The 11,837-nt window shown below is 44.6% G+C and overlaps 1 protein-coding gene across 1 annotated transcript in view; it reads right to left on the bottom strand.

The window, feature by feature from the left end:
• Positions 1–1,456: 1,456 nt before the first annotated feature.
• The window catches only part of Nuak1 (NUAK family, SNF1-like kinase, 1), a 71,106-nt gene continuing 60,725 nt past the window's right edge, over positions 1,457–11,837 (bottom strand). The window contains exons 5-7 of the mRNA XM_013017911.1: positions 11,275–11,394; positions 8,895–9,027; positions 1,457–5,691 (exon numbers count right to left, since the gene is read on the bottom strand). Of these exons, the coding sequence (XP_012873365.1) occupies positions 4,538–5,691; positions 8,895–9,027; positions 11,275–11,394 (1,407 nt within the window). The 3' untranslated portion in view covers positions 1,457–4,537. The remainder of the gene's footprint in view (positions 5,692–8,894; positions 9,028–11,274; positions 11,395–11,837) is intronic.

Genomic DNA, 11,837 nt, shown 5'->3' on the forward strand with positions numbered 1-11,837 from the left:
CACAAATAAAATAAAATAAAATTAAAAAAAAAATAGTCAATGGACATTGCCTTGTAAAGAGAGGACTATTTTTCTCATTCATATTGTTTTGTACTCGAGTAACATCATAGAAATTCTCTTATTCCTCCAGATAGCAATTAAGAAAGTCCTTACACAGTTGAAAGAAATCAAGTCCCAAAGAGCACTTGGACTCCGTAATGATCACCGAATCCAAACTGGAATTGGGGTTCTTTGTTCTACACTCCACTTGAGAAGAACTAATGTACCTGGTAGACCTCAACATTAGCATATACTCCCAACCTTTATGACACCCAAGACCTGGTCTATTCATGCCAAGGGAGTACCATCAGATTAGGTTGCCAGACAAAATATAGAATGTACACTTAAATTTGAATGTCAGGCAATAAACATGATCCAAATATTGTATGGGATAGACTTAAGCTAAAAAAAAATGACCCTTTATCTTGATTTAGAATTTAACTGAGCATCCTGTAGTTTTGCTTGCTAAACATGACAATGCTACTGGACACCAGTGGTTCACACCCATAATTCTCAGGAAACTGAGATCTGAAGGTAGCAGTTGAAAGCCAACCACTCTTAGCTACAATTACCCACCAAGAAGATGGATGTAGATCTGTGGCTCAAGTGATAGAGTACCAGCCTTGAGTAAAAAAGCCAAGAGCAGTGCTCAGGCCTTGAGTTGCAAGCCTTAGGACTAGTGTGTGTACGCATAAACACACACACACACACACCCATGATAATACCACAGCTAACTTCTTCCAGTAGATCAGGAAAGGAGTGTAACTACCATTTCCTTGCAGAAGCAGGCCTTTCTTGCTTGGATCTACTACTAGGTGCAGAATAGGACTCCAATATCTGATAATAAGGTAGGGTTTGATGCCATTTGATATTGAAAAAGGAAGAAAGAGATGTACAAGGAGAAACAAAAGAGAAAGCACTTAGTATTCTGGGACCCACTGCCTCCAGCCATCTGTTCCAGTGCCTTCCGAGCTGTGTCCCCTTGAGAATGCAGAATAAATGTGCTCTAGATGTTCATGGCATCTTGGGTAAGTTTCTATCACCTACACCCATCCCATCCCATATGTGACTGACTTAAATAACATATAAAGAAGCAAGGTCCCAGTTCAGTTTGGTTCACTGCAATTTATTTAATTTAAAAATAAAAATAGAAATAAACAAAAAAATCAGTTTCCAATAAAGAACAAACACTTTGGGTAGTTATCCAGCTTTTTCTCCCCCTTCCCCTGTTCTCAAACCAATCAAATGAGTGAAAACCAATTTTGACTGGAACCATAAAGAATGTTGCACCAATTAAATTACACCAATATATTATTATACCTTTGAAATGCCTTTCAGACCAATAAATTAAAAAAAGACAAATTCAAATGAAAAAGTCAACTTTTTATTACCAAAAAAATAGAAATTAAATAAAAGTCACAACACGGATTTTTTAAAAAAAAATGTGCAGTCAAGTTTCTCTCTCTTTTTTCTTTTTTTCTCCTAGGAATGATCCCATGCCAGTAAATTCCCTACAGAACATTTCCAGTTTGGCAACAAGCAGTCAGTCGATCATTCACATTTGTACTCAAGACAGCAGGCCTGGGCAAAACTCACTTGAATTTCATCCTGCAAAGCACTCTGTTCAGCTGAGCAAGGAAGAGCGCCTGCTAACAGGGATGGAAATTCAGAGGGTGCTTAAAACTTTTCATTTCGCCTGGGGTCTTGAAGCACTTCCTGAAAACTGATCTTGCCTTGAAATTTACCTGTTTTTTTTTAAAAAAAAAAAAAAGGAAGAAGAAGAAGGAGGAGGAGGAGGAGGAAGGGAAGAGGAGGAGGAAGAAGAGGAAGAATTATTCCACCCCTTTGGCAGGTATGTAAACTAAGAGCTGGAAGGGCCCCAGAGGCAAAAAAAAAAAAAAAAAAAAGCCAGGACACCAGGTCCTCAAGTGTCCCTCACTTGTAATTCCATAGAAATTCATCAAGCATAAATTCTTTGGCTGGAGTTTGGCTGGTAGGGATGAGAAGACTTAAGAAGCAATGGAAACGTTGCTTTGAAGAAATTTCCCCTCTAGTCTAAGTTTTTCCTAGAGAGCACAGTTCACATCACATCTAGAAAGAGATGTCGGAACAGAGCAGGGTCTGGGTGACCAGCCTGTTCACCACTTCCACCCTCGTTGATTACAAAGAAAAAAATCAGCTCTCTCCCACAGCCCCTCAGGTAACTGAGTCCATCAGATGTCACCAGCAGGCAGGGGTCCGCTCAGAGTCCCCGCTTCTAGCTGGAGGATATTGTTTGCCACCATCTGTGGTAAGAGCATACTGATGTTGGCAGGGAAGGAGACGAGAGAAGAAGGATTTTTCCTGAATCACATCATTTTTGCTTATAGATTAGAAGGATGGAAAACACAAACTAGATGTGATCACTTGGCAAATGGGGGGAAAATCACATCAACTAGTAGGTAGATGTTACACCTAAGCCATATTTGAAAGCTACTGATGAGGCCAGCAGCCATGCTTGGAGGCCTGCGGTGAAGCAGCAGAGGCAGTTCACAAAAGGCTGCATACAAAGAGGCAAGGAGATGGGAACTCAGAGGTTATGGGTTTCCCACCATGCACCCCACACCTCCAGTGAGTTATCTATAGACTTTTCTCCCTTTTAGTCTTTACTGGAGTTCAGGAAAGAGGTGAACTTGAATGAATAAACTAAGCAGCTTCCCACAATGCACTACTCAGCTAAGCCTGAAGGAAGGCCACCAGGGCTAGTCGGTAAGGAAGAAACAGAACTGTCTCCATAAGGAAGGGGTGATGTCATCCTAATTACTGTTCTCAGTGCTATAAGGTTCTCCAATGATATTCTAGCTTCTCCAATGATATCCTGAGACCCATCTTCCAATCTTTCTAAGTAAGGCGCCACCTTGAGAAAAAGATTTTGATTTGCCTAAGCCCATGGAATCTGAATTTCAAGCCTATTGTGGGAATATTCATCTCTTATCATCTGGAAATTTATCAATTATATAAGTAATTTAAGAGTCCTGTCACCCTTGTTTTCTGCCACCTCCTGAGCCATCTGGATGACTCCTCAGGAAGCAGTCCTCTCCTGAGCTTGTTCCTGACCCACTCTCCTTGTTCAATACTTTGTTCCCTTAAACAGGTAGAACATGCTTTCTCCCCCAAGCCCAGGATGTCAAAGTTTAAGACCACAATACAGAATACTTAGATTTGGGGAATTAAGTTCCTTCAGCCTGACTTTCCTTTCCTCACTGAACTAGCCACCTACACACCAACTCTAGATGCAAATTCGTCTACCACTGAGGATTTCGCACTTTGTAGATGTGCTCTATTAGGGCCTGGGTTAAAAGCTGAGCCAGCTGCTTCCATGGAGACTGGGAGGTACCACATCCATTCAGGCAGGTGAGAAAATTCTAGTTCCTATGGAGATATTAAAGAAAAATGTCAAGTTGTCCCTTACAGGTGGGGCTCACCTTCCATCCAACTGTGAAAAACCACAAAGGGTCTTATGCTCTAATCACAACTATTAGTTTCAGACTCTGATATATTGCCATCTTTTTTTTCCTGTCCATCTTCAAGAGGCTGTGCTAAAGAGCAAGGCAGACATCAGGAAAGAGGAAGCAGACATCAAGGAATCAAAAAATTGCCATGTCCCTAATAGAGCTAAAAGCACATGTTCTAACTCTCTCTCTCTCTCTCTCTCTCTCTCTCTCTCACTGTGTCTTTCTCTCCGTCTCTCTCTGACTCTCTGTCTCACTAAGGCCCTGTTTCCCATTTAAAGTTGAGTAGCAAATGAACAAATGGCATGAAAGAGTTAATACAGATCCCATAGCATAAAATGCTTTGACCTGATTCCCAGGGCTTAGACATATCAAAAATGACAACTACATAGCATGATTGCTACTTTCCCACTTCCTGTTCCCACAGCAGCCATTACTATCAGTCACAGCACTCTCGGATGTGCTTGGGCCACTCAGATCAGCACATCCTGTAGACATCAACAATTGATCACTGATTCAAGCTCAGATTGATGAAATCTTGCCAACCCATGCAATCAGACCAAGCTTGCTTATGTGAGAACAAAAAAGAACAAGCAAGCTCTTTGGGTTCATCCAAAGTGGATGGCCCCAGTCTCTCTTATTCCACCTCCAAAAGCATTTAAAAATGCTTCTGGGGAATGTGATCTTCCCTCTCCGTCCCCCTTCCACTAAGTGCTAGCCAATACCACCTTCCCTTCCTGGGACAGCTGGTCCTCCACAAGGTGTCATATGCAAATGCCAATTAGGATGCTTATTCAGACTGGCAGCTGGCAGAATTGGCAGAGAGCTGCTTCTCCCTTTGAGGCGCTGGCTCAAGATTGCAAACCTGGCCAAGCCAGACGGCGCCAGTCCTTTTTCAGTCTGTGGTTGTGGCCAGCAAAGAGGTAACTAACCAGCCTGTTAGTACAAGTCCTGCTCCCTATCCTCCCTTGCACCCACCCGCCCCGATCCTGGGTGCCCTGGAGGGCTCAGTTGAGCTTGCTACAGATCTCCAGCGCTTTCTTGTACACCTGAGTCACATCATCCATGTCCGTGAGGAGGGAGAAGCTACTGTCTGCCAGCCGGTTCCGATACCGTTTCAGGTACTGGGGTCTGGGCCGATTGTGGAGCGCCTCAAAGTCCTGGAGCTGGAGAAAGTTTTCAGCAGAGACACAGCTGCGGATGCGCTGGCAGACGCGACGACTCTCCTGCATATCCAACAAATCGAAGGAATCGCTGGACAGGACACTGTCGTCGCTGATGACGCTGGAAGGGCGGCTGTAGCTCCTAGATAGGCCCTCGGTGGGGACCCCAGATGCTGACAAAGATTCCAGTGTGGGCATTTCGGGACTAGCAAGGACCAGGTCTGCGGTGGCTGCTGAGTATTTGCTGCTGTGTTTCAGGATGCCCTTCCTGCGGCAGGACAGGCTGTGGGAAGTCACCCTGGCTGGGTCTGGGAGGCTGGGGGAAGGGAGACCACTCTCCATCACGTCATTACCATCCAGCAGCTCTGAGGATTCACTGCGTTCTGGTGATGAATAGTAACCTGATTCTCTCTGCTGGGTTTTTTTCAAGATTCCTTTCTTGGGCATAGTGGCTGACTGCTTGGGGCTGAGCTTCCCCTGCATGTCTGCCTCGGGAGAGGTAGGCAGGGGCACACCAGTCCTGCACAAGTCCTGCTCCATCTTAAAAGGAGATGGTAAGGCAGGACCTACCACTCCTTCAATGAAGCCCGTGCTATGTGACCGGTGTTCACTGTTGCTTCGCTTCTTCAGGATGCCCTTGGGCCTCTTGGAGTTCAACTTGGATGGGCTTTCCGGTACCGAGTCCTGGACAGACTGGGCAAAGTCATTCTCCTTCTTGGATTTCTTCAGCGATCGCTGCCGCTCCAGCATGACCTCTGACGCTCCAGGTTTGGTCAGGCCCTTCATTTTGGCTTCAGCCTCTGCCTGCAGCCCAGTGGAACGGTGGTGCCAGTCGATGATCCGTGCCAGAAGCGGGGACTCCGAGTCACAAAGGGCATCGCAGTCGCAGACACTGCTCTTGTAGCCCCAGTTCACCCACCAGTGGTTCGCGATGTCCTCAATGGTAGCCCGGCGATCGGGGTTCACCATCAGCATCCACCGAATGAGTCCTCGAGCATCTAGAGGATGAGAGACAGAAAGATTTGGAAAGATGCATGGGATCTTTTGGCTTTAGGGTAGAAATGCATCTCCAGAAGCAGTTAATAGACACACTCACTTTAGGAAAAAGCCATGGGGAGGCCTGGGCCTGTCTCACTATGGAGCAAGAAGCCAGAGCCCTTTCTTCATACTGGACATCAAAAGCATGATCAAGCTGAGATCTGAGGGTTGCAGTTCAAAGCCAGCCTGGGCAGGAAAGTCCGTAAGATTCTTATCTCCAATAAACCACCAGAAAACCGGAAGTGGTGCTGTGGTTCAAGCGGTAGAGCACTCACCTTGAGCTGAAGAGCTGAGGGATAGCACCCAGGCCCAGAGTTCAAGCCCCATGACCAACAACAACAACAAAAAAGCACGACCAAGGCCCATACCCACAAGCCAGGAAGCTAGCACATCCTGCTTTTCCATGACAGAAAAAAAAAAAAATGTCCTGTAACTACCCACCTTTCCACCACCCCAGACCTTCCAAAAGCACAGAAGGCCAGGTTTAATTAGGAAAGAATTCAGGCTTGACCTCACTATTCCTTTAGTGGGTATTACTTTACCGACACAGAAAGCAGGTGGCTGAGCACTGTGGCTCCTATAAACACTTAGTGCTTCCAATCCCTGGAAAAGCTCCTGGAGGCAAGGGCAGAGAGGAGTTCAAGGGTGTCAGGTGTGGTGCTCACTGACACACCTGAGCAAGTAGAGCAGCTGTCCCCAAAGGTAGCCTCACTCCAAGGTCTTGGCCATGTTCTGAGAGCCACACCCAATGAGCTCACCTCTCTTCCTTGGTATTCACTGAGATGTCAAATGAGAGAGTTAACCTGTACCTGCTATCTACTCTTCTATCCGCAGCCTGTCTCAAAAACATTCTCCTCGTACATCTCTTTGGCCAAAGAGTTAGATGATCAAGGATGCTCCTCGCCAACAAGCTGAGTGTTAGGTCAAACTATGTTCCTGTAGTTGGGGTTGGATTATATCTTGGGAAGCTGCCACTTCCCACCCCCACCCCCCTTCCCCGGGCCACCTAAGAAGGCTGCTGAGCAGCTGGCAAAGGTTTGGCAATGGGGACCAGAGAGCTGCACCCCTGAAAAGCAATGGGATGGTCTTCAGTCATTCGGTAAGCATTTCCTGAACTCCCACAATGTGCCAGGATTTCTATCAGCACCAGTTAGGAGGAGGGGAGGAGGAGGAGGAAAGCAAATGAGACCACCAAAGAAGTTATTCCAAAAATTTCCCAAAAGAACAGCTTAGCTTATTGAGAAACAAATATATATATATCTACAGCTAGATATAGGATATATGTACTTCTTTCCTCCCCTTTCTCTCTGGAATTCACTCTGTCTCAGTATGTTTCTAAACATATACACATATATGTGTATGGATGTGCAAATGTGTGTGCATGTGTCATATATATTACCTTATATATATATATATGTGTGTTTATAAATTCATAGGCAAGTCAGTCCTCATTATCCATGGATGCTGTATTTACCAATTCCCCTACGAAGCAAAAGTTATTTGTAATCCCCAAATCGCCACTCCCAGCTCTTGTAGGCATTTCTGCACATTCACCTAGCAGTGAAATGTTTGAGTGGCCCCAAAACCTATGTGTGCTAGCAGCTGGTTTCAGCTCTCAGCCAGTACACGAGCATGCTTTTCTTAGCCTACTTAGGAGAGCAAGCGTATTTTACATCTGGGGACTTTCTGCTGTGATTCCTCTGCTTAAAATGGTCCAAAGCAGAGTGCAGAAGTGCTGCTTAACACTCCTAAGTCCAAAAAGACCTTGATGAGCTTTATAGAGAAAGGATGTGTTAGACACACTTCAGGCCTGCTACTGATCACCGACTTCAAAGTTAATTTGTCAATAACTTATTTCTTTTCCATTTTTTTGCCAGTCCTGAGGCTTGAACTCAGGACCTGGAGGCTGTCCCTGAGCTTCTTTTGCCCAAGGCTATGGCTCTACCACTTAAGCCATAGTGCCACATCTGGCTTTTTCTGAGTACTTTATTGGAGATAAGAGTCTCACAGACTCTCCTGCCCTGGCTGGCTTTGAACCTCGATCCTCAGATCACAGCCTCCTGAGTATCTAGGATCATAGGCATGAGCTACCAGTGCCCCGCTAATAACATATATTTCACAAGGTGTGTTTAAGTATAAATACACAAACATTGTTGAGCGTTGATTAATAGACAAAAATATTATGACAAGAATTCACCTGCTTCTCCCTCCCTCCCTGCTTCTCCCCCTAGAAAAAAATGGATCTGTATCCGCTAACTCGCAGTGCTTGAAGCAACTTCATAAAGCATAACTATAGCAAGCAATGAGAGTCAGCTGTATGTGTATCTCGGTCAGTATGCACACATCTCTGTTGTAGATAAGTGAAATCCTGGGTTAAGTACACCACTGATAGTCATCTGTACACATTCACACTGTGTATGCATCACGCTGAAGAGACCGAGCTTGGTAGCTTTAACCACCAGAGGCAACAGTACCCAGCTTCCAAGCACAGTGAATGAGAACATCTACCAGCTTCTTTCCTTCTTAAGAATCTTGAGCTGATATGTAAGCAAGCCAGGTTCCATCCTGGAAAAGAGGGCCTCAAAGAGGCAGAGTCCACATGGAAGGGTGCTGAGGCAGGCAAAACTCAGCCCCAGCTGCAGTGCCCCCTGCTGGCTACAACTAGAAAGACACTCCTCCACCCCCCAAGCAAGGCCAGGACACTGCTCAACCTAGAGGATGGAGAGAGATGATTACATGGTTTTTGTTTAAACCACTGAGTTGGTTTTGGGGTCAGAAGGACCAGATCCCAGGAATCTGACTCTAGGCCGAGGCAAAGAGGTGAAAAGGACAGAACACTACCCTCGCTTGGCACATCAGTATAGGCAAATGTGGGTCATCTGTCTACATGGAGAAACTCAAGCCAGTAAGACTGAGTTGCCCAGATGTATACAGCACAGATGTATACAAGCCCCCCAGGCTGCCGTGTAGAATATTTGCTTTTGAAATTTCCACCTAGGACAGTTCAGCTAAAGCAGTCTCACAGGCCGGCTTTGTCTAGGAGGACTTTTCTGGAAAGATGGATGACGTAAAGCAGAAGACTCCTTAAAGACGTATGTAGAAACATATGAAGGAGAGCGTGTGGGCTCCCTCCCCATTCCCCAGCCCTCTGGAGGACACGTACCTGAGGGTTGCGTGGGCTCCCGGTATTCTCCACTGCTGATCTGGCGGATGAGGTTTTTGTGATCGAAACCATCAAAGGGCATCGTTCCGTACACAAGAGTGTAAAGCAACACGCCCAGAGCCCAGCTGTCCACCTGGAGCAGGGAGATGGGAGACATAGGAGCTGAGAAACCGACTCCTGACATATCCTTCAAACTGTCAGCATCACAGGCTGAGCAGCCACCCCATTGCCTCCTAGGAACTGAATGAGACACCTGGCAGACAGGGTAGACAGCCTGACAACTGACACAGCCATCAATGCAGCAGGTCCTGCCTACGTAAGAATTGTCTTCAGTAGATTATCTCCTTTGGTCCTTGCTATAACTCTTTGAAGCAGGGTGGGCCTGGAATATTTTCAGCTCCTTTTAATAGATTAGAATACTGAGGCATAAGACCACAAATTGGCTTTTCCAGTGGCTCTCTCCCAGTGATGGAGGCAAAATTAGAACGGAGGACTCTTTATTCCCAATTCAAGATTCAAATGCACCATGGGCTGCAAACTCAAATTGCACCAGAGCCAGGCAGATGGAAAGAAATAAGAAAAAAGAAGATACATAATATGGAAGTTTAGGGACAGAAACTAATATGGAAGTTTAGGGACAGAAACTAACTGTAGAGTATATTCATCCATCCTGGGCAGGCAGCTAAATTTGGTTAATTGCTACTGTGAAGAAATGCAGGACCAGTACTGTGGGATCCTTTAGTTTTTACAGAGAAATCAAAACCCAGACTTTTCTATGAAGTCTCTCAGTTATTAAGTACTTGTTTGATTTTCTTACAAATACAAGTGTGGCCAAATAAACCAAGCTTGCTTGGCTAGATCATAGATTATCAACTTTGTGCCTCAGACACAGAGCATGAGAAACCAAAGCAGCACTCAGGAGCTATGATAAATTTACAATGTCAAGTTCTAACTATTATGTCCACTGATTCTGGTGCTTCCCTTCTCTGGTGCAAGCTCTTGGTACGTACCTTCACCCCACACCCAGTTTTGCCCCCGAACACTCTCAAACACATAAATATTTGTAAGAAAACATTTCCACCCACTGGGCAGCTGCTATTTAAAGGACACAGAGTGAATTTCTCTGTAAAGAGAACCACCTTCCAAATGGAGAGTGACCCCCCTATACCTCACCCATTTGCAAAATAATATTTTCATATCTAAGTATTTGGATGCTTTAGACATGAAATACTTTTCTCATGAAAGAAAGATGTAATTAAAATGTATCTCTGGCAGGACACCGCTGGCTCATGCCTATAATCCTAGCTACTAAGGAGGCTGAGATGTGAGGATCATGGTGCAAAGCCAGCCAGGGCAGAAAACCCATGAGACTCATCTGCAATTACAACTCAAAAACCAAAAGTGGTGCTGTGGCTCAAGTGGTAAGACACAGTGCTAGCCTCAAAGACAGCAACAAGGCCCTGAGTTCAAGCCCCATATCTGACCAAAAAAAAGTATCTCTGAGTTAAATATATGTGCTGTCAAAAATACATGTAAAAGAGACGCTCACTGAAAAGTCAAGGGTTTTCATCTTTGCTTGTCCTATTTATTTGGATATAATAGGAAAAATTAAATGTTTCAATCCAAAAACACTCTTACATATATTTATATAAAAGACATTATGGCTGGGCAATGGTGGCTCACACCTATAATCCTAGCTACGCAGGAAGCTAAGACCTGAAGAATGCAGTTCAAAGCCAGTCCACATAGGAGAAAGTCCCTAAGACTATGGCTCAAGTGGTACAATACTATCCTTGAGCAAGAAAGCTCAGGGACAGCATCCAGGCCCTGTGTTCAACCTCAATGACTGGCAACAATAAATAAATAAAATTATGTGATCATTATAAATCACATTTTAAGTAATATGAAAATATAATTAAATAACAACATAATTTTAAGTTAACAAAGGGCAGAAGTACATGTTATGTGTGTCACAGGAAGGAGAGCTTGCCTTTTAGTAAGGTCAGTTATTTTTAGGTGATCTCAATTATTTTTGAGATCTCATTTATTTCTGAAATCAAAATTCTAGCTTGGAAAAGTCTAAGAGTCAGATATATAGATATAGACATAGATATATAGATATAGATGTATTATGATATATCTTAGGTGGTCTCTACTGGGTGAAGAGTTACAGATAACTTTATTTTCTCCCTTAGGATTTTCCAAATACTTTTGCTTTTATAGCTGATATTATGATTTCAATCAAATCATAAGCTTTCTTTGCTTGCTTCTTTTGTTTGGTTTTGCTTATTTGCTGCTCCCTCTTCCTCCCTTCCCCTCCACCACCTTCTCCTCATCCTTCTCCTCCCCCTATGTGGTGTACACCAGGCAGACTTCTTACCTCTGGCCCTCGGTAGGGCCTCCCATTGACGATTTCAGGGGATGCATAGAGTGGGCTCCCACAAAATGTTTGCAAGAACTTGTCCTTCTGGTACAGGTTGGAAAGCCCAAAGTCCGCTATCTACAAAGAGAAGCGAAACACAAGAAGATTCGTTAGTGTCAGCAATAGATCAATTCATCCCCACACAGAGCTGATGGGAAATCTGGATGGCCATCTTCTCGCCTATCCCGAGTCTTCATCAAAGGAGCAATTGACAGAACTGGGATGGGCTGAGTCTCCCGCTGCAGTCCATCGGACCAATCTCCAGTTCTGCCCTATCTGTGGACTGCAGGCTCTGTTACTCAAAAACCACTCTTCCTGACAAATCACTTCTACAAATTCACCAGCTTAGCCAGGCCCTCGCGTCTCACTCTTATATTCCTAACAACTCACATGCTGAGACCTGAGAATCACAGCCAAGGCAGACCAATCCATGAAATTCTTTTTTTTTTAATTTTATTTTGTTTTATTTGTGAACATACTGTACAGAGGGGTTACAATTGCATGGGCAGGATAATGCGTAC

The sequence above is a fragment of the Dipodomys ordii genome, unplaced genomic scaffold, assembly GCF_000151885.1.
Source record: "Dipodomys ordii isolate 6190 unplaced genomic scaffold, Dord_2.0 Scaffold3, whole genome shotgun sequence".
NCBI lineage: Eukaryota > Metazoa > Chordata > Mammalia > Rodentia > Heteromyidae > Dipodomys > Dipodomys ordii.